Genomic DNA, 22,183 nt, shown 5'->3' with positions numbered 1-22,183 from the left:
ACATGACTCTTAGTTGCCTTAGTTAAGACATAATGGCTTCCTAGGAAGGTCTCTGCTGTCCCTGGAAAACCACCAAGAAATGTGAGAAACATGAAATGTGATCATCCTAAGATTTTGTCCGAGGTCTTTCTGTCAGTTGAGCAATCTGAATAATATTATGTCTTCATTCAGCAGACCACCTATTGAATATCTGCTATTGCCAGGTGCTGAAAAGTCCTAGAGATAACTAAGGTTAGGATCCTAGCTCCTAAAGAGCTTAACATTGTAGCCAGGAAATGAGGCAGATAAATCACTGATGATAGGAGGGTATGATGTAGTAAGTTCCACAAAGGGAGAATGCCTCAGGTTCTGTAGGGACAAAGACGATGGTCGTCTCAATTAGCCTAGCAGGTCAAGGATTGCTTCCCAAAGGTCTCGTGGTTGGGGCGCCTGAGCGGCTCAGTTAAGCATCTGACTCTCGATTTCAGCTCAGGTCATGGTCTCACCGTCACGAGATCAAGCCCCGCATCAGGCTCCACACCAGACATGGAGCCTACTTAAGATTCTCTTTCTCCCTCTTCCTCTGCCCCTCCCCCACTCACATATGTGCACTCGCGCGTGCTCTCTCTCTCTCCCTTAAAAATTAATTAATTAAAAAGAAAAAGGTCTCATGGTTCCTAGCATACAGTCAGGGGTTAGTAAATAGAAGGGATGAGCTAGGTTTCAAAAGAACCATTAGGAGCTCACCAGGGGCCAGTGGAAGGAGGGTATCTAAATTCTCAAATGTGAATTATGGAAAGATCACTTTGGTGGCTGTGGTGTTTGGGGAAGGCCCAGAGTAGAACCAGGGAAACCACTTACAAGGCCACAATAATCCAGTGAAAAGTGAGGACGACCTGAGTTAAGGACGCGGTAACAGTGGAGAGGAGAGGAAAGATTTGAGGAACCTATAGGACTTGGTGACTGGTTAACTCAAGTTGGGAGCCTCATGGAGGACAGAAAGGAGTCCCCTTCTTCCATGTGCAGCATAGTCTCCTGCTTTAGGCTGTCGCTCTGAGTTCCAGTGGGGCACACTGACTTCTCATCTGTACCCCCTCCCTGTACATTTTATGTTGTGGCTGCTTCAGACCTGCTGCATTAGATTCCACTCCTACATTATATTCCATCTTCTGAAATCTGTTAATGTTTCATCCAGATTATTAAAGATGGCTCCCGCAGCCCCCAGCCACCTTTCCCCAGTGTCTCCCTCCTCCCACAGAAAGGGTGAGGGAATGTCGTTTTTCTTCTTAGAAAGCATAAATTCATAGCATGGAGACTAAGTGCATGTCTACGTACTGAATATTAAGACTCCAGCCTTCTTGGGGTGCCTGGATGGCTCAGTCGGTTTTAAGCATCCGACTTTGGCTCAGGGCATGATGTCGTGGTTCATGGGTTCGAGCCCCGCATCGGGCTCTGTGCTGACAGCTCAGAGCCTGGAGCCTGCTTCCGATTCTGTGTCCCTCACTCTCTGCCCCTCCCCCACTCATGCTCCGTTTCTCTCTCTCTCAAAAATAAATAAACATTAAAAAAAAAAAAAAAAAAAGAATTTAAGACTCCAGCCTTCTTGCCCACATTCTGCTGCCCAGAATACCAGTAGCCAGTCACATATCCTTCAGGAAGGTGATTACAGATTCTTCCCTGGTGAATCTGACCTGCCCAAGACAGAAGACCTACAAAGACATTGACATTGGGAAATAGCCCATCCAAGTCATGCTGGGTGATAAGCATACGAAGTTTCTGTCAGCTCTGTAGGGCCTCACTTTCAGCCATGAAAGAACCTACCATACCCTCTGTGAAAAGGAGATGTGGAAAGAAACCGTGAGAAGCAATTTGGATGAAGCAGACAGCTGAGAGAAGAAAACTTCAAAAATACCTTCAATGATCGCCTCGAAACAAGAAGAGAATGCTACTTTTAAAAAAACAAAGAACATTCAGAGAACAGCAAGAAATTTGGTAAATTTAACTACAGGGTAGTAAAAATGAAAAATCAGTAGGAAGGCTGAAAGTTGAGGAAACGAGATCTAACCTTGAAATCGTAGGGTTTCCAGGGGTGCATAGCTGGCTCAGTTGGTACAGCATGTGACTCTTGATCTCGGGGTCGTTCGTTTGAGCCCCACATTGGGCCTGGTGCTTACTTAAAAGGAGGGGGGGTGGAAGAAGAAAGAAATAGTAGGGGTCCCAGAAAGGAAACGGAATCACAAAATTTCTCAGAACCAAGAGACATGAGGGGGCACCTGGGTGGCTCAGTCAGTTAAGTGTCTGACTTTGGCTCAGATCATAATCTCACAGTTCAAGCCCCGCATCGGGCTCTCTGCTGTTAGCACAGATCCTGCTTCAGATCCTCTGTCCCTCTCCTCTCTCTGCCCCACCCCTGCTTGCTCTCTTTCTTTCAAAAATAAATAAACATTAAAAAAAAAGAAAAAAGAACCAAGAGACATGAATTTTAATTGAAAGGGCCCACTAAGTGTTCATCACGGTGGTTGAAAATAGACCCACACCAAGGTACCTTCTTGTAGGATGTCAGAACATGGGGTCAGATGCTTTCAGATAGGTCTCTCATGAATTTATGGACCTGTCCTCTCACTCACCTTTCTCTGTGCTTTATACCTTTTCATTCCTCCACTGTCATTTTATTTTGGGTATCAGGAAGGAGAGGAGATACATAGGTGTCATCACTTGGTCATATTTAACCAGAAGTCCCAGCATACTTTGAAAACGTACTGAAATGTCCATTGCTACTGATGCGTACTCAACACCCTCGTCCATCCATCCTGCCACATATTGGATTAATAATTGTGTTTCCCATCCCCCATCTCGTGTATCTTTTCCGCCTTAGTCCAATCCGAATCCGGTTGTGCCAACATCGTGTCCGCAGCCCCTTGCCAGGCAGAGCCCCAGCAATATGAAGTACAGTTTGGACGACTACGGAATTTTCTCACTGGTAAGTACTCAGCACTAGGAACTACTACTTATCAAGAAAGAATCATGCAAATTTCCCTCAGAACCTAGTATATTCCAGGTATGATGTACATAGTAGAGATTCCAAGGTGGTTTCGCACAGCCCTTGTACTCAGTATTACAATCTATTGGAATTCGTAAGAGACTTAAATCGCAAGGTTAAAGTGTGCAAGAACCAGGGCTCCAGATGTTTTGTTCACCGTTTTATCTGTGGCTGTCAGCAGAGTGACTAGAACTTGGGTTGAAACAGCGAAAGCTCAATCAGCCGTGTAGAGAAACATACTTAAATGTAGAGAATTTGAAGTGTACATTGAAATTGCTGTTACTAATATAGCACATCTCAGGATGAGCTTTTCCCCTTATATCCCCAAGTGCAAGGCTGTTGTTCTCATGAATCAGCAAGATAAAAAATTAGAAGTAATTTAGACCATTCATGGGTGGTGTAATGACCACTAGAATGCAAAATCAGTAGATACGAGTTCCAATCAGTTCTGTTAACTCCCTGTATGACTTTTTAAATTAATCACTTAAAAAAAAATGGAGTTGCTTGGCCTCTCTGGGGCTCTGGTTTCCTTGTATTTGGAATAGAAAAGGTGATTCAAGGGGCACCTGGGTGGCTCAGTCGGTTAAGTGTCCGACTTCGACTCAGGTCATGATCTCACAGTTCGTGGGTTCGAGCCCTGCGCCGGGCTCTGTGCTGACAGCTCAGAGCCTGGAGCCTGCTTCGGACTCTGTGTCTCCCTCTCTCTCTGCTCCTCCCCGACTCATGCTCTCGCTCGCTCTCTCTCTCGCTCTCTCAAAAATAAATAAACATTAAAAAAAAATTTTTTTTTTAAGAAAAAGCGATTCAAAGGTATAACCAAGTGTTCTCATCCATCCAGTCCTAAGATGACTGATTATACTTTTAACGTTGGAAAGATTATTGCAGTGAGGGAGACCAGCTTGATTCAGGTTATTAATCAAACTTTCTTGAGTACTTTCTTCATACACGATACCTTGAAGTACAAGAAATACAAAACTCTCTGCCCTCAAAGGATTGAGAGTAACTGACAGATAAAATGGTTAATAGTAAATTGTAGTTAAAACTCTTTGAGATTGTTTTCTTTTTTTTTTATTTGAAAAATCCTCAATACTAATCTTTAATGGTAAAGATGCATCTAATGCAATCAGTTATAAACCAAAATAATACATCTAGTTTTATTTCACTTAGGGTTGTCCTGATTTTACTTGACCTCTAATAGTTTGTATTTTAAAGGAGAGATTCCATATTTCCTGTGTCCTGCGGTTGGGGAAAATGGCCAAAATGTTACAGGGAATAAACGTTACGAAATAAAACCTTAGAGAGGGTTATCTTATCAGCCTCAGAGTTGTTGATTGATGGAATTCAGAAGTGTAGTCTTTTAAATGGTTACAAAAATGAAAAAATCATGAAACTTAAAGGTTTAGTAAAAAGAGTCTATTAAGTTTAAACTGAAAAGAAAGAAATTCCATTAAGATCCTCATATCATATGAATGTTAAATATCTCAGAACAGTGATCAGCTGCTCTCCATCTCCAGTAAGGATTAAAAAAAAAAAAAAAATTGAATTTATAAGAAGGATTTCATTCAGAGGTAAGCAAGAACTTGGAGATGATTTAATCATTGGCATTCGCTTTGGAGGCTTAAAGCAGTGTTTCAAAATTTTTAATTCAGTCTTTAGAAAGACGTTTTACTCTGTTTTTAAAATAGGGCTCTATTTCTCTCTCCACGATAGATTTGTCTCTCTGTGCTATTGGTGGGGAAGCTGGTTTGGAAAGGAATGCCTAACTCTTCTCAGCCTTTCTCTTTGATCCATTCAGCCGATATTTATGTTAAGCAGTGGTATTGCAATAGAGAGTATTGATGTGGAGCCCACTGTCTAATGAGGGAGACAGACAAAAGCATAAAGCCCCAATGTATCATTGCAATAGTGATGCCTTCCCTGTACTCACCCCGTGAGATGACTCTTGTCATAGATATGACTTATTTCCATTATGCATGACACTCATGACTGTAGTGATACTGTATCGATTTTTGTTTACGTTTTTAAATCAATGAAGCATAGATATGATAGGCTCATTGGAATAATTTTATGATACAGAACTGTGGTTACTTCTTGCAATGGAGAATTATTAGTACATTTAATTGCTCACTGATGTGATTTACCCTGGTGTAACGTTTTCTGCTTCAATTTATTTCTTTGGGCTCTTGATGTTATTCTTAAATATTTGCGGGGCGCCTGGGTGGCTCAGTCGGTTGAGTGTCTGACTTTGGCTCAGGTCATCATCTCATAGTTCATGAGTTCGAGCCCCGCGTCAGGCTCTGTGCTGACAGCCAGTTCAGAGCCTGGAGCCTGCTTCAGATTCTGTGTCTCCCTCTCTCTCTGCTCCTCCCCTGCTTACATGCTGTCTCTCTCTCAAAAATAAAGATTAAAAAAATATATATATACCTGCTCAAATTCTTAACATGGAGTAAATGTTAACTCCTTGTATTTGAGGATGCTGGTTTTTTCCTAATATGTGGTATCTTCTTTATTCTCATCTCATAATTTCCTTCAGCCGGAACTTTACATTGCAGTAAATTGTAATCTATTAACCCTCTCCTTTGTCTTGTGTCAAAACTGAGGAAGTTGTCTGTTATTTTACCTATAATTCCTTAATCCACTGGGCACAGGTTATTTGGAGGGGGTGAATATATGTTTTGTCGTGTGTTTTTACAGACTGCTTTTCCTGAGACATTTTTGCATACCCTCAGGCCTCTGAAGAGTAGTCAACCAAGTCAAATGAACAAGTGTTTCCTGAGCACCGAAATAAAATATAAGATATAGTAATTAATCTAAGTAAGAAGAAATCCTAACCACAGAAGTCTGAAACTAAAAGTTTTTAAATAAAGTTCGAATATAGTGGAAGAATTTTCACGAGCCAGTGTGAAATCAGTGTTGAGTTTTGTACGTCTAGGAATCACCTTCTGCCAGAAAGGTGAACGTTGGTTGGGGTAGTCGAGAAGGCCTTCCTGAGTAGGGGGTAGAATTTAAGTTAGCATTTGGAAGGTGGGTTGGATTTCAGTAAACGGTGGAAGAGGAGGAGGAGGAGGATTCGGGGTGTGGGGAGAAGATAGGAACCAGAGGGTAGAGATGGCAATTTTCCCCTCTAGGAGCAGGGAGAAAACGAACTTGGTTGAGAACAGGGCTTTCCGATTGCAGAGAAAGCCAGACACCCTGGAGCCAGGCTGAGGACAGACCTGACCACTGGGCCTGGAAGCGTGAGCCTCTTCCTGTCTCCTGGCGGAGACAACCAACAGGAATGTTAGTCCAAAGGCAGTTGGTGACAGGGTTTGCAAGTGGGATGGCACAGAGGCCAGCCTGAAGTCCGCTATAGTACTTGCTTGCGAAGGGAGGTGAGTAAGGGCCAGAACTCAGCGGAGGTGTGAAAATGGAAAACAGCGTCTGGATCTCATAATTAAATTTCCAAGGTCGACTCTCCAAGGCTCAAGATCAAAGGAGGATGACTCGGGCTCTGTGACAAACTGGGGCCTAAGCTACATTGGGCAGAAATAAGTCAGGTTGTGCCTTGTACATCATGATGATGGTGGCCTCCCACGGTATAGACTGCAGTAGGAAACCGAGGCTAGTATTTAAGAGAAGATACAGACTTGTGATAAAGAACTCAGCATCAGCTTCACGGAGGTGCAAATTCCAGTTTTAGGAGATGATAAATCTCGAAGATAGTAGGAAAATAAGAGCCCGTCAGGCTGGAGCACCCGGAGTGTTTTTTTCCTCCGTAAGTTATCTGTGGGCGAGAGATTGTGGGAGCTCACCTACTGCTGTGAGCCCTTTTCTTCAGGAGGCACAGTAGGAAGAGCAGAGGCTTTGGAACCATTCGGTCCAGGTGTGAATCTGGGGCCGGCCGTGACCCTTAGACACAATGACGGATGTCAGGTGCCTGGGTCACAGGAAACACACACTCCGTGTTCAGTCCTGAAAGTGAAATGAGCATTTGAGGAACACGAGGGAGAAGCGGAGCCCAGGAGGGAGGGAGGTGAGAAGTCAAGCTGGGCAGTGTGGTGTTTCAGAGTAGAGGCCGGGGTGCCACATAGTGGGGTCAGACCACACAGAGACAGGCAGGAGGACACGGACTGACAAGCTCGGTTTTCACTTAACCTCGGGTCCTTTTCGCTGCTGATTTCTGCAAACTCCATGAAAAGCTTCCTCTTCTTTCCCACCAGAGGAGTGTGGCTCCAAGTAGGCATTTGTTAACATAGCCGGCGGGTAGATGGATGGGAGGAAAGAAAATCACGCTTTTCGGAGGATATGCTCCTTTTGAAATTAGAAAAAATCTATTTTAAGTGGGTCCCCTTTGAGCAGAATCCAAAGTGCGTGTTATGATTGCAAGGAAACAAGATTGATCGTGTGGGTCTCACCTTGTTCCACATAATGAGTATGTTGATCAAAATGTTATTTTATACCTGACCGGTTCTCTTCAGACAAGAGAGGACAGCTAAGCAATTTTGAAACTGAGCTGAAACAGCAGTGAATTTCAGTCAGTTTTGAAGCAGTGCAGCCCTGTTTCTTGCTGGCTAGGTTCTTTCTATAAACTTATTAAACTAAAATGCTTCTCATTTTGAAAAGGAAGCCTGAAACTAAGATTTTAAGGAATTGCAAACAATTCTTCATCCCCATCGTATATTGGAAGTCCAATAGATAAGGATTGAGCTGTTTTGGTTTTGGTTTTTTCATTAGTATTTTGGGGAAAAAATTTTTTCCAGAGCTCTTCTAAAGAACTACAGCATTTAGGGGCACCTGGGTGGCTTAGTTGGTTAAGTGTCTGGCTTCGGCTCAGGTCATGATCCACAGTTTGTATGTTCGAGCCCCGCGTCGGGCTCTGTGCTGACAGCTCAGAGCCTGGAGCCTGCTTTGGATTCTGTGTCTCCTGCGCTCTCTGCCCCTCTCCCGCTCGCGCTCGCTTGCTCTCTCGAAAGTAAATAGACCTACAAGAATTAAAAAAAAATTACAGCTTCTAAAGAAAAAATTTTTGGGAGCTCTTCTAAAGAATTACAGCATTTACAAAAGAAGCATTTAAAGAATTGGGGTGCCTGGGTGGCTCAGTCGGTTAGGCATCCGACTTCAGCTCAGGTCATGATATCACAGTTCGTGAGTTCAGGGCCCCACGCCGAGCTCTGTGCTGACAGCTCAGAGCCTGGAGCCTGCTTCGGATTGTGTGTGTGTGTGTCTCTCTCTCTCTCTGCTCCTCCCCCTCTCCTGCTCTGTCTCTTTCAGTGTCTCAAAAATGAGTAAACATTAAAAAAAAAAAAAAAAAGAATTAAAGACCAAAGTCTGTATCTGGGCCCTCCATAGAAACACAACTGATAGGGTATATGTGCAGAGAGATACGTTTCAAGGAGTCAGTGCATGCAGTTCTGGAGGCTAGTAAGTCCAAAATCCACAGAACCGGCAGGCAGGCTGGATACCCTGGGAAGCGTTGCAGTTCAAATAGAAAGAATTCCCTCTTCCGGGGAGAGCAGTCTTTGTTCTTATAAGGCCTTCAATTGATTGGACGAGGCTCACCCACATTATGGAGGATAATCTGCTTTACTCAAAGTCTACTGACTTAAACGTTAGTCGCATCTACAAAACAAAATACCTTCACAGAACCATCCAGAATAATGTTTAACTAAGTATCTGGGCATTATGACGGAGCCAAGTTGACACGAAATTCACCACCACAAGTCCACCCCCTGTCAACTTGGCACCCGTACCCATCTCCTGAAAGCGTACTTACTCTCCAAATAAAGATTATTAACAAGGTCATTATTCCACCTATCATGATACAGCTCTCCTGAGGACAATGAAGAATGCACTAATCCTTCCCCCAGAAGAAAAAACAAAGTCCTTAGGTGATTTTACTCTTTTCCTTGATATCCTGAAACTTAAATACTATGGCATAAAGTTAACGATACTTAAATACTCTGATACAAAATCAGAGTAACTTGTGTACATAAGGGACTAAGAGAGGAAAGAAAACAAAGATATTTGCCTATAGGTAGATATACACACGCACACATATTCACAACAAAATAGGGAGGGTTACATAAATAATCTTCATTTCTGTAACTGGTCACATATTTCGTTCTTGGTGGGTAACTACCTTCTTCTACCCGTTCTGTATTTTCTTTCCCTTCGGCGAACCCCTCAGCTGGTCCTGGGTCTTTACCGGATGGGATGATCCATACCTTCATTTCTGAAGAGCCTTGGGCCATTACTGGACCTGCCTCGATTAGAGTTTTGTAGTTTTCCGTCACCCTTAACCAAGGGACAGAATGAGACCAAGAGATGCCCTAAGGGATCTCCTGTAGTCCAGACATACCCTTCCTTTCCTCCACTGCGGAGTGACCGTCCAGCGTCCCCTTGGTAGTCAGGATCAGTCGGCCCAGCCAGCACTGCAACTCCCTTCTTTGCCTGCTGGAGACAGGAGGAGCCCAGAGCGGCCTGGTGACAGTCGCAATTTCAGTTCATTTTCTAAACATGACTTGCAGTAGGGACGCCTTTATTCTAAACTGTACGTATTGTACAATTAATTCACCTGCGATAAAGTGAAGTAGGGTGTTGGGTAGAGATACCATGCTGGTATCATTTATCATCAAATTAGGGAGGCAAGATTCTCCGATGTTCCTGATTTTGAGCCATGAATGGATTCTTTTTCACGAAGGGGAAAAAAAGAGGCTGGCAGAAGCAGCAAATGCTGACTTAAAGCATTTGGGTACTTGTTTGTTGATGTGCAAACATTACACTAGATATAAAACCCTTATGGCTGCCGTATTTCCGAATGAAACCGAAACTCACAAATCAAGTGCAAGCAAAACCACAAAAGCATTAAAGTTCACATTAACAGCAAGTGAATATATCGGATGGATTTTGCCGGAACTAACTTGCCGCTCCAGGTGGAGTTGGGGACGGTGCTGCTGGCTGTGACACAGGCTAGTCTGCACTCGGCTTCCCGGAGGCCCTTGCACCCCTCATAAGGTCCTGCCACCCCCACTGGCCTCTGGCTGAACGACCTTTGTGCCTTCATGGCTCACTCTGCCCTCACTTAACGTAGGTGTCAGATACACCTCAGGGCTTTTCTCGTTCGCCTGTGACATTTAAAGCCGGACACTTTTTTGAACATCCTTTGTCACGTAGCTTCCTGACGTTAAAGTCTCAAATTAGTAAATGGTTTAGCCTTAATGACATGAAAATGTCTCATCTGTAAATTATCACTGTAAAAGAGAAGTTTTATTTTGTAGTCAACATAATCAGAATGATTACACTGGCAGATATGGGACAACAAGGGATGGGTGTTGTCATCTTAGTGTTGGGGCGTGCCAGCCTGGGTAGGGAGACACGGTAATGAACTCACAAAAATAAGTACTCCCTGATAACACTTTAGGTGACGGCTGCCAGAAGTAATCACAAAATTAAATCGAGCACTAAGATCGTATGTCACTACTTGCTTAATGGCCATCCAGACCATTCTGAATACACTTGTGTTCGGGTTTTTTTGTTTTTTGTTTTTTTAATCATCATCGAGTTAAAAAGTGTCTGTGAAGAACTCACAGTCTCCCAAGAATATATCTAAGGACCCTCAGAGGTCCGCGCTCCCCAGTTTGAGAAACAGATATTGAAGGGAAAGTACTGAACCTCGAAGACCTGGGCACAAGCCCCTGAAGTGTCGTGAGGACTTAGGCAAGTCACTTAATCTCTCTGGGCATCAACGTCCCGATTTGTGGCCGACTTCAGACCCAGTTTTGCTGGACTTCAGAGTCCCTGCTCTTCCTTCTTCAGTCAGAAGGCTTTGAATTTGCACAATTCCACGTTGGGCTTCTGTTTCAATCGATAGTCCTGACCAGAAAGGGTTCTGGGATGGTGGGCTCCCCAGGAGAGTCCCATTATTCCTTGAAATTATACTGATTATAAAGCCCTCGTTTTTTGTTTTTTGTTTTTCATTGTAGATTCTGATTCCCAGCATAGCCACGAAGTGATGCCTCTCCTCTATCCTCTCTTTGTCTACCTCCATCTCAACCTGGTCCAGAACAGTCCTAAGAGCACAGTGGAAAGTTTTTACAGCCGCTTCCATGGGATGTTTCTGCAGAACGCTAGCCAGAAGGATGTCATTGAGCAGCTACAGACCACTCAAACCATCCAGGACATCCTGTCTAACTTCAAGCTTCGAGCATTCCTAGATAACAAGTACGTGGTCCGTCTCCAGGAAGACAGCTACAACTACCTGATCCGCTACCTCCAAAGCGACAACAACACCGCCCTGTGCAAAGTCCTCACCTTGCATATCCATCTTGACGTGCAGCCTGCCAAGAGAACGGATTACCAGCTCTACGCCAGCGGCGGCTCCTCCCGGAGCGAGGGCAACGGCTTAGAGCCCGCCGACATGCCCGCCCCTATCCTGCAGAACGAGGCTGCCCTGGAGGTCTTGCAGGAGAGCATTAAGCGCGTCAAGGACGGCCCTCCCTCCCTCACCACCATCTGTTTCTATGCCTTCTATAACACAGAGCAGCTGCTGAACACTGCGGAAATCTCCCCAGACAGCAAGCTGCTTGCTGCGGGGTTTGACAACTCCTGTATAAAACTGTGGAGTTTACGATCCAGGAAGTTAAAGTCAGAACCCCATCAAGTAGACGTGTCCCGCATCCACTTGGCTTGTGACATTCTGGAGGAGGAGGTATGAGTATCAGTTTTCTTGCCTACACCTGCCTTACTAATTTGCTTAGAGTTCTTACCACACATGACAGATCTTATGGAGAATGGACTTCGTTATTCCCTTCACCGTATAGCCGCAGCCAGACTAATGCCCATGTAACCTGTAGCCATTGAATTCCTGCTCATGCCTAACCTTGGAAGACATGAAAACTATTCTTAACAACATTAACTGAACATCATTAATGATCGATCAGTGTTTGTTACTGTCTGGATGTGGATAACATTGCTAAGCCTAATTAAAGACCTTTAGCTAATATTGAGATTTACAGTAAGTGTGGGTGTGGGTGTGGGTGTGTGTGGTGGTGACAGCGGTGGCAGCCAGGGTGTACGTTTGTGCAAACATAAACATTTAGAAGTAGGATTGCTGGGGCAGAGGGTCTGCACTTTAAATTACGATAAATATTCTCATTTTCTGGTCACATCAACAGTAAATGAGAACTCTGGTCTCCCTTCACCCTCACCAACACTGGGTGTTACTGGCCTTCCTGAGGCCAGTGCACGTCCTCTGGCTTCATGTCCCCCGGGGCGTTCCCAAACCCCATTTTGAAAAGTACACAGGAAGTGTAGTTGACATGTCACCCATCAGTCGGGGTAATGATCTTGTTCGGTTTGTTTAGGGATGGTTACCGAAAAGGCAGGCCGAGTGGCCCGAGTTTCAAGTCCCTGAGAGTTACTGTCTTAGAAAACATGTGGGCAAAGAGAGAAATTTAATAGAGTTCGCCTTCCCTGAAAGTAGCCCCACAACAGCTGGGGGCAAGAATATGTTCGTCACCACTGAAATTCAGGGAGCTGTGGCTCAAGTTAGTTTCGATGGAAAATTCTTTGCATGGGGTTGAAAAATTAAGGAGTTTAGAAAAGTTCAACTTAATTTCCATAGGTGATAAGCATATCAAGAATATTGGATGCACAAAATAAGCCCTTTTTTCCAATTCTTGTTTTCTTAGTCAACTTCCAGTTAGTATGATCTTTGAATTTTTGTTTCTTGTGACTGAGATGATACAGAGGAGTTTGTGGTGATGAGTAAAAGGTTTAAATTCCAATACACACCCTTTGATTTCTAGAATCTTACAGGACCCTCCAAACTATCTTTTTAACGTTATTTATTTATTTTGAGAGAGAGAGTACGAGTGAGGGAGAGTCAGAGAGAGAGAGAGGAAGAATCCCAAGCAGGCTCTACACTGTCAGAGCAGAGCCCAGTGCGGGGCTCGATCCCCCAACCATGAGATCATGACCTGAACTGAAACCAAGAGTCAGACACTCAACCAACTGAGCCGCCAAGGCACCCCCGAGATATTTTTTATTGCCCATGTATTTGAATTTTTAGATTTCTTTTCCTAGGAGACAATTCTAGCCTGTTGAGCGTTCTTCACATACAACTGAAGGATGCTGCCTTCATTGAGTTACAGCCTTCTGTAAATACAAGGAGAGAAATTATTCCTGCTGACCTTATCAGCTTGATGATATTGTTTGGAGATTATTCTAGGCATTACAAGTTAACATAAAGGAAGATAGCAAAGAGAAAGATAAATACGAAGAAGGAAAGAACATTAGGTTCAAAAAATGTTGTAAGATTCTACCTTGGCTACCACTGAGAATTAGCTTTGTGACCTATTCTGTAGAGATTTGCAGGCTTTGGAAGGCATGCGTTTGAAGACCCAGAAGCGAAGAATAACATGATGAATTCCAGGAAGTGATAGAAATTAAATGTAGCTACCGTTGGGAGTGGTAAGACAGGAAGCAGTATGGCGCCACAGGCTGCGGGAGGGATTATGGTGGCCTGGGCAAGGGGAGTGGCTGTAGGAAGGGAGCACAGTGGACAGGTTAGATGAGAGCTCCAGCACTGGATTCAGTGGAGGGGCTGGAGGGAAAGGAAGAGTCGAGGAGGACATCTGTGTCTCAGACTTGACCACCTGGGTGGATGGTGGGACATGCTACTCAACTCAGGAGAAGTGATGTCAGGGGAGCGCTTGTTTTGTTTAGGTATCTTCCTGATTTATTCGCCATTATCCACATGGAAAGTACCATAGATTCTGCTACAGTATGAAGGTACTGCTTTCCTTGTGAACAACCTTTCTTTTACCTTTAGAACTAAGGTTGAGATCGTCCCATTAGGTTGTGAGGGGTTTCCTGTTTGGGATTTCTACCCCCCCCCCCACCCACCCATTTTGTCATAGCAGTTTAGGGAAGTTTTTGTTGTTATGGTGGGGAGGGGGGTTGTTTTTGGGTTTTTGGTTTCTAACAAGGAACATTTTGGGGGAAAGCAAGGTATAAATCAGTTCTGATAGTTTTTAATGTTTCTTCAATGAGAACTTGGACTTCCTTGTAGAATTTACAACTAAAATAGAAACTCTTAAAAAAATTTTTTAATGTTTATTTTTGAGAGAGTGAGAGAGAGAGAGAGAGAGAGAGAGAGAGACAGAGTGCAAGTGGGGGAGGGGCAGAGAGAGAGAGAGAGAGAGAGATGGGGGGGGGGGGGGAGACATGGGATACGAAGCAGGCTCCAAGCTCTGAGCTGTCAGCCCAGAGCCCGACATGGGGCTCAAACTCACGAACCACAAGATCATGACCTGAGCCGAAGTCAGATGCTTACCCGACTGAGCCACCCAGGCACCCCTAAAATAGAAACTCTTTTTTTTTTCTCACATTGATTTATTTTTGAGAGACAGAGTGAGACAGTGCACGAGTGGGGGAGGGGCAGAGAGAGAAGGAGATACAGAATCTGAAGCAGGCGCCAGGCTCTGAGCTGTCAGCCTAGAGCCTGGCGCGGGGCTCGAAGCCGCAAACTGTGAGATCATGACCTGAGCTGAAGAAAGGACCCTCAACTGACTGAGCCACCCGGGTGCCCCTAAAATAGAAACTCTGGATGCAAAGATCACAAACTCACATGCTTGTAGAAGCCAAGCAGGTGAAAGTAAATGGTAAAGCTACCTGGATCAGAGAGCCGGTAGGAAGTACGAAAGGACACGAAAACCCAATCAAAACTCCACTTTGCAACCTCTGCCTTAATCGCTGTGAAGCAACAGCCGTTGCACAAATTAGTGGGCAAAATGTCTTAGTAGTAGGTATTTAAAATATTGATCAGACCCAGCAATTGCATTTCCAGATATATGCCCAAGAGAATTGAAAAGACATGTCCACACAAAAATTTGTACATGTGCAAAAAAAAAATTTGTACATGTGCAAAAAATTGTACATGTTCATAATACCATTATTCACAATTGCCCCAAAGTGTGAACAGCCCAAATGTCAATCAGCAGATTAATAGATACACAAAATGTGGTATATCTGTGTGATGGAATACTGTTCGGCCATAAAAAGTTATAAAGATACATATGAGACCTGCTGTAATGTAGATGAGCCTTGTAAATAAACATTTTGCTAAGTAAAAGAAACCAGCCACAAAGGACCACATACTATAGGATGTCATTGTAGGAAATATCCAGAATAGGCATATCCGTAGAAACAAAGTAGACTGTTTCCCCAGGCCAGAGGCTGGGGACAGGGAACTGGGCAGCGATTGCTAATGGGGAAAGGGGTTCTTTTTTGAGGTGATGAAAATGTTCTGTACTAGGTAAGTGGTCATAGTTGCACAATTCTGTGAGTATACTAAAAGCCATCGAGTTATGCTGTAAAAAAAAATTTTTTTTTTAATGCTTATTTTTTGAGACAGAGACAGAGCGTTAGCAGGGGAGGGACAGGGAGAGAGGGAGACGCAGAATCCAAAGTGGGCTCCGGGCTCTGAGCCGTCAGCACAGAGCCCAACGTGGGGCTCAAACCCTTGAACCACAAGATGACGACCTGAGCTGAAATGGGACACTTCACCAACTGAGCCACCCAGGTGGCCCGAGTTACACTTTTTAAAGAGAGTGAATTTTAGAGTATGTGAATTCTGTCTCCGTTTTAAAAAATCAGAAAACAAAAGCTCCAGTGAGGGCATAAAATGTTCTCTATTAAGTCAAGTAAAACTGGATTTACGGCACTGCCCCGATACCTTCAACTTGGAAGATATTCTGGATTAACCTCTGAAAAGCTGTTAACCGGCACGGCAGTGCCCTTCTTCCCAAAGGTAGCAGCGCCCCCCCCCCAACCCCCGCCTCCTGTCTGAGACCCTGCATCCTCTAAGTTAGCAATGAGGTCCAGCGTCTACCCTTGTTGATTGGTAACTATGTCTTTTTAATATTGGAGCAACATAGCCAAACCACAGATACCAGATCAAGGATTTTCTCTGTGTTTCAGGTATGTGTACACGATCACCCTCATCCCTGCCAGCCTCCCACCCTCCTAGCAGCCCTGCACTACAGCGTCAGTCCACGCACTGTCTAGCGAGCCTTGCCCCCGTCCAGCAGTCTTTCAGTCTGAAAAGGAAAGCAGTCAGTGTTGTGAATGACACTCAGTTCTGTGATTTGTGTATACAACGGTCGTTTAGGTCTTTGCCGGCCGGTAAGAGTGTAACGTGAGCCTTGTTTGTACTTTTCATTTTTCTAGTAGCCACATGAAAAAAAGTAAAAGGGAAGAGTCAAATTACTAATGTATCTTATTTAATCCAGTGTGGCTAAAGCATTATCACTTCAACATGTAAGCAATATTAAAAAAATTATTACCGAAATCTGTTATATTCTCCTTTTTTGTCCTAAGTCTTGGAAATCTGGTGTGTTTTACGCTTACAGCAACGTGTTCAGCTCCACGAGCCGAGAGCCGCCTTCTCTCGCTTCCAAGTCTTAACCAACTCCCAAGCCCGCCATATTTAATGTCTTCCAGTTCCATTGGCACCTGATGACGGGAGAACAGCCCAAGGCCAAATCTCAGACCCCAAAGAGTACCCTTGAGCTAAGAAAGCCTGGAGTGTGAGCTGAGGCACATCGAACCTCCTAGTCCAGGAGCAGACATCCGTAAGAAGTCCGAGATTTGTAGGGCCTCCATGACCTAAAGCAGGGTTTAGCAAACTATGGCACAGGGGTACGAAACACAATATTCGAAGACCTTTTTATGCTTCCTTTTCTTATTTTTAAATTTCTTACGCGTGTTTTATAATGCACACGGTGTCATCCAGTATTACACGAATACACTTGACAAATTAAAAATTCCTGTTTGGGACCAATGCGCATTTGCTGTCGGTTCAGCCGATTGTAGGGAGTTTGGGGTTTTGTCCTGTTGGCACGAAAGGAAGGAGAGGGAGAATTGGGCTGGGCATGTGTGAATCAGCTGCTTGTTCAGAGTTTCAGCTTGACTATGCCGAGGCTCTTGTGGGACTGGGTTGAGCCACAGAAGAAAATGTGGCTGGGTTATTTTAAGCTGTGGTCCTGGCGTAGGGCTGATAGTGATAGCCAGCAGGAATGCTCTGGTTTCCCCATCTCTTGGTCTATACAGTCAACCAGGCACTTTTCCGTGTGCTCAGGACAGTCGTCAAGACCCCTGGAAGTGCCAGCTTGATTTTAGGGTCCCCACCTAGGAGGCGAAGACCCAATTCCCTAACTTCTTGCTCCAAATGAAGACCACTTAAGCCTCAGAGATGGTAACGTGCCCTGTGGATTACCTTCAAAGGGTCTCTGTGTAATTCATCCGGGGTCGTTTTTTGCTCCCACAGTTTTTATATAAACTTTCTGGTGTACAGCAATGAGTCATTCTTGAAATTTTAAAGTGTTGTTGTAACCTCTTTTGAAAGGAAAATTACTAATATTCTTGGTAACGCTCGGTAGAACGTTGGGCTCCCGAATGCTTATGTATTTTTAATGTTGAATGTCTGGAATAGCCATTTTGAATATTCATGGACGTCAGTATTTATTTTCTCTTACCTTTTCCTCAAATATGTACACATTGAAGGCATTTGTCTTATTTTGATTTTCATCGTGTTCAAATGGAAATGAGAAAGATGCCCTTTTCCTGTACCAGAACCTAAGGCTCGTAGACCTTTTTATTTCTAAGGCAGCAAAGCCAGTTGGTTCAAAAATCTTCTAACTCCCCGTTCACCTGGGGTTTAATTAAAACCCGTGTTAATTTATGAATTCCTGGACCGAGAGCTGTAGTGCTAAGTAAGGTGCTTGTCTACGAGAGAATGAAGGGAACCGGGATTTTGAACAGAGATAGCGTCCTTGGGGGGAAGAGGGTGAGGAAGGGGACTTCCCTCAGTACTATGAGCGGCTATCTTCTTTTCTGTCCCCACACACAGGAATTTATTTCCAAGAATCCCATGAGTCTCTTGGCTTTGTTTAAAGCTATTCTAAACCCATGCTTTGTTTGGGAAAATGTTTGAGACCCTCCAGAAAGTCTCAGTTTAACATTTCATCTTAGGGGGGCGCCTGGGTGGCTCAGTCAGTTAAGCATCTGACTTCAGCTCAGGTCATGATCTCCTGGTTCGTGAGTTCAAGCCCCACGTCGGGCTCTGTGCGGACAGCTCAGCTCAGAGCCTGGAGCCTGCTTCAGATTCTGTGTATCCCTCTCTCTCTGCCCATCTCTCCTCTCTCTCTTTCTGTCTCTCTCTTTCTCTCAAAAATAAATGCACATCAAAAAAAAAAAAATCCCATCTAGGGACACCTGGGTGGCTCAATTAGTTGAGCATCTGACTCTTGATTTCAGCTCAGGTCATGATCCCAGGGTCGTGGGATCCAGCCCCGAGTTGGGCTCCGTGCTCAGCATGGATTTCTCTCTCTCTCTCTTTCAAAAAAAAAAAAAAAAAAGAAGAAGAAGAAGAAGAAGAAGAACAAAAAAACCCTTCATCTTTATTTCTTTTTGGACACCAGCAGTTTATGCCTGGTCGCAAGGTGTGAGCGTCATTTATTGGTAACTGCACCTTTCTGGTTTACTATTCGTTCTGATGTGTCTAGGCTTTATTGTGACAGCCCCTACGGTGGTTTTGTATTAATTTCGAATCAAGACCACGTCTGCCTTCGTCATTGACCCCAGTCATGGCCAGGAATTTTCTTAGTAGGGTAGAAACAGGGAGCGATGTGGTTTATAAAGCAGCTAAAACTGACCGATGAAGACCTGCCCACAGAAGAAAAGAACCTAAGAACGTAATGCGAATTCAGAAGTAAATCTTTCCAAATGATGCCCATCCGAATTAACAGTGGAAATTACCATTGACTTGTCTTTTGATCAGCTTTTGAAATCTCTTCTCCCCAGCCTAACGGAAAGGTCCACAGTATTATAATAATAGCCTCGCATCTGTATACTTTTAATATAGTCTTAGCTGCAGGACGAATGTCAGGAAGCCAATTTGTAAGTTGTAGGAGACTTTTTATGCAGTTATGCAGTCATGCGATGTTTTCCTGGGCTCACCCTTAAGCGCGAGGCCGCTGACACTGGGCAGATGCTCTGTTTTTGCTGGACTCTTTGGTTTTCATGGCAGACCACTAAACATTTTTTTTCTTGTGTGTCTCTTTGCCATCCCCCCCCCCACCCCCACTGTTCCCAGGATGATGAGGATGATAATGCGGGCACAGAGATGAAGATACTACGGGGACACTGTGGACCAGTATACAGCACAAGGTTCCTCGCAGACAGCTCAGGGTTGCTCTCTTGTTCTGAAGACATGTCCATTAGGTACTGGGACCTCGGGAGTTTCACCAACACTGTGTTATACCAAGGACATGCCTACCCTGTGTGGGACCTGGACATTAGCCCATATAGCCTGTACTTTGCCAGCGGGTCCCATGACCGCACCGCGAGGCTGTGGTCATTTGATCGGACGTACCCGCTGAGGATATATGCCGGGCACCTGGCAGATGTGGACTGTGTCAAATTCCACCCTAATTCGAACTACTTAGCCACAGGCTCGACCGACAAGACTGTCCGGCTGTGGAGTGCCCAACAGGGGAACTCAGTGAGGCTCTTCACCGGCCACCGCGGCCCCGTGCTGTCTCTCGCCTTTTCTCCCAACGGTAAGTACTTGGCATCGGCCGGCGAGGACCAGCGGCTGAAGCTGTGGGACTTGGCCTCTGGGACCCTTTATAAAGAACTGAGGGGCCATACGGACAACATCACCAGCCTCACCTTCAGTCCGGACAGTAGTCTGATCGCCTCTGCATCCATGGACAACTCGGTGCGCGTCTGGGACATTAGGAACACGTACTGCAGCGCCCCTGCTGACGGCTCCTCTGGCGAACTAGTGGGCGTGTACACCGGGCAGATGAGCAATGTACTGAGCGTGCAGTTCATGGCCTGCAACCTTCTTCTAGTGACTGGAATCACACAAGAAAATCAGGAACATTAATTTCTTTCTTCCTTTTTTTTTTTTTTTTTTTTTAATCTTTGTTGTAACGGACTGGGGCAGTAGTGGAAAGGCTCCAGGTTGCAAGTCTTAGGACGAATTGAGATTGAATCACTGACTGACTGTGAAAGACTCCCCGCTGCCCCCCCCCCCCCCCCCGCTCCCGTGCAGACGTCCCGAGTGCGTCACCCCTTCCCTCCCTCCGTCCCCCCGAGGGTCGAAGGACTGGGGGCGGGAGAGGTGCTGTCATTGGACATGAGATGGAGAATCAAGAGGCTCTGGAGGTTGGATTGCCAGTTCTTACAAAGATCCCCCCGCGTCCTCGCCCGGGCACCTTCCGGTGTGTGTCTCGCTTTCCCCGCGTGTAAACCCGAGATGCTGCTTCCCTTGCCACCGCCACCGCCGGGTGCTGCTGCGTTGGGCCCGAGGATGGCCGCAGGGCGCGCTCAGGACAGTGCCCCAGGGTCACGTGTTCTCGGTCGCCTGGGTGGAAGGGGGCTTTACTGGGGTAGGAATGAGGGGGTGGGAACTAGGAACGGGGCGGGGATAATCCTGGCAAAAAGTCTTTCCTTTCCCGTGATTACAGAGAACCAGGATTTTTTTTTATTATTATAATTATAATTATTATTATTATTGAGAAGAGGAAACCTAGCACTGGCAGAGGGGCTTTCTCTGCTCTCATCTTTCAGGTTTTACTCCTGGCACTGGCTGTGATACTTGGAATCTTGAGGTTCAGGGAATTCAGAGAATTTGGTAGCACAGTGTTTTGGGAGAAAGGGAAAATTTCTGGGGTGACGGACTGATCACTCCGGCTGACATGTTTCTCGAAGCGGGCGGTGGGGGGTTGGGGGGGTGGGGGGTGCGTGTGAGCAAGTCCTGGGCTCTGGCGGTGATGGTGGGAGAGAGTCTCCTCGTGGCTGCCCTTCTGTGAACCGTTCTCTCCCCCCGAAAGGACAGATTGCGGCAAAGAGATGAAAATAAATCGAAGCGATAAGGCAAAAGATAGAATTAGAAAATGTTAAATTTCCAAACGCCCACCTCTTCAGAGGCGTGGCTCTCTCAGCATCCTTTTCTCCTGCGATCGGTTGCTCCCACCTGCGCTGCAACAGCAGTTTAATGAACAGTTTGCGGAACAAATCGTTGAGTACGCCCGCACGCATAGCCAACTGTGCTTTGAGGATAAAGCAAGTTCGAATTCGTGGAAAAAGGATTAAATATTTCTGTTTTCTGAAAAGAGTTATTTTGTATTTTGTTTTCTATTAAAATGTATTTAGTTTCAAAAAAAAAAAAAGTGTCGTATCTCATTGAAACTGTGAGGACAGATGGGCGTGCGGCCTGTCCCGGGGTGGCGCGCAGCCCGCCTCTCCCGGGGATGGCAGCCAGGGATGTAGGCCAGGCCAGCCCTGGTGCAGGTGTACTCTTCTCTGCCCCTGTGTCCTTTGCAGCTTACTGTGAATCGTGATTCCTCTTCCCATTCACAGGAATTATTGGTCGCACTTAAGACTGATCAAATTTCTGGGGCTCCTGGGTGGCTCAGTCGGTTAAGCGTCCAACATCAGCTCAGGTCATGATCTCGTGGTCTGTGAGTTTGAGCCCCGCGTCGGGCTCTGTGCTGATGGCTCAGAGCCTGGAGCCTGCTTCACGTTCTGTGTCTCCCTCTCTATCTACCCCTCCTCCACTCACACTCTGTCTCTGTCTCTCCAAAAAAAAAAAAAAAAAAAAAGACTGATCAAATTTCTGGGGCACCCGGGTGGCTCAGTCAGTTAAGCGTCCGACATCAGCTCAGGTCATGATCTCGTGGTTTGTGAGTTTGAGCCCCGCGTCGGGCTCTGTGCTGATGGCTCAGAGCCTGGAGCCTGCTTCACGTTCTGTGTCTCCCTCTCTGTCTACCCCTCCTCCACTCACACTCTGTCTCTCTCTGTCTCTCCAAAAAAAAAAAAAGACTGATCAAATTTCTAAGGGGCATAAGAGCTGTGTTGTTTCATTAATTCAAACCATTTATTGAACAATTCTGGATAAAGGTCTTGTGCAAAAATTTAAATGATGCAAGAATTTTTTAAATGTACTGGTGAAACATCAAAAGCTCTCAGGAAACCAAATAGGAAGATTCTAGCATTATGTGTGAAAATTCTGTTTTTACTTGAGCCTAAGATGCTAATAATAATAGGAAATGTTTCTTAATCATAAAAATCTGTATATTTGAGATACCATAAGAAGGATCCTATGGTAACTTA

General features: G+C 45.1%; 1 protein-coding gene across 6 annotated transcripts in view; it reads left to right on the top strand.

The window, feature by feature from the left end:
• TAF5L (TATA-box binding protein associated factor 5 like) overlaps window positions 1–21,240 on the top strand; it is a 32,625-nt gene extending 11,385 nt beyond the window's left edge. For 5 of the 6 annotated variants that reach the window (XM_053207858.1, XM_027047007.2, XM_027047008.2 and 2 more), the window contains exons 3-5: window positions 2,855–2,959; window positions 10,981–11,705; window positions 19,155–21,240. In XM_053207858.1, the coding sequence (XP_053063833.1) occupies window positions 2,855–2,959; window positions 10,981–11,705; window positions 19,155–19,952 (1,628 nt within the window). In that variant the 3' untranslated portion in view covers window positions 19,953–21,240. Of the gene's footprint in view, window positions 1–2,854; window positions 2,960–10,980; window positions 11,712–19,154 lie in introns of those variants that run through there. The other variant, XM_027047009.2, reaches the window with a different exon arrangement.
• The last annotated feature ends 943 nt before the right edge of the window (window positions 21,241–22,183 follow it).

This window comes from Acinonyx jubatus, chromosome D2, assembly GCF_027475565.1.
Source record: "Acinonyx jubatus isolate Ajub_Pintada_27869175 chromosome D2, VMU_Ajub_asm_v1.0, whole genome shotgun sequence".
Taxonomy (NCBI): Eukaryota; Metazoa; Chordata; class Mammalia; order Carnivora; family Felidae; genus Acinonyx; species Acinonyx jubatus.
The sequence above is the reverse complement of the archived record's forward strand: the minus strand, read 5'-3'. Positions and strand labels throughout refer to the sequence as shown.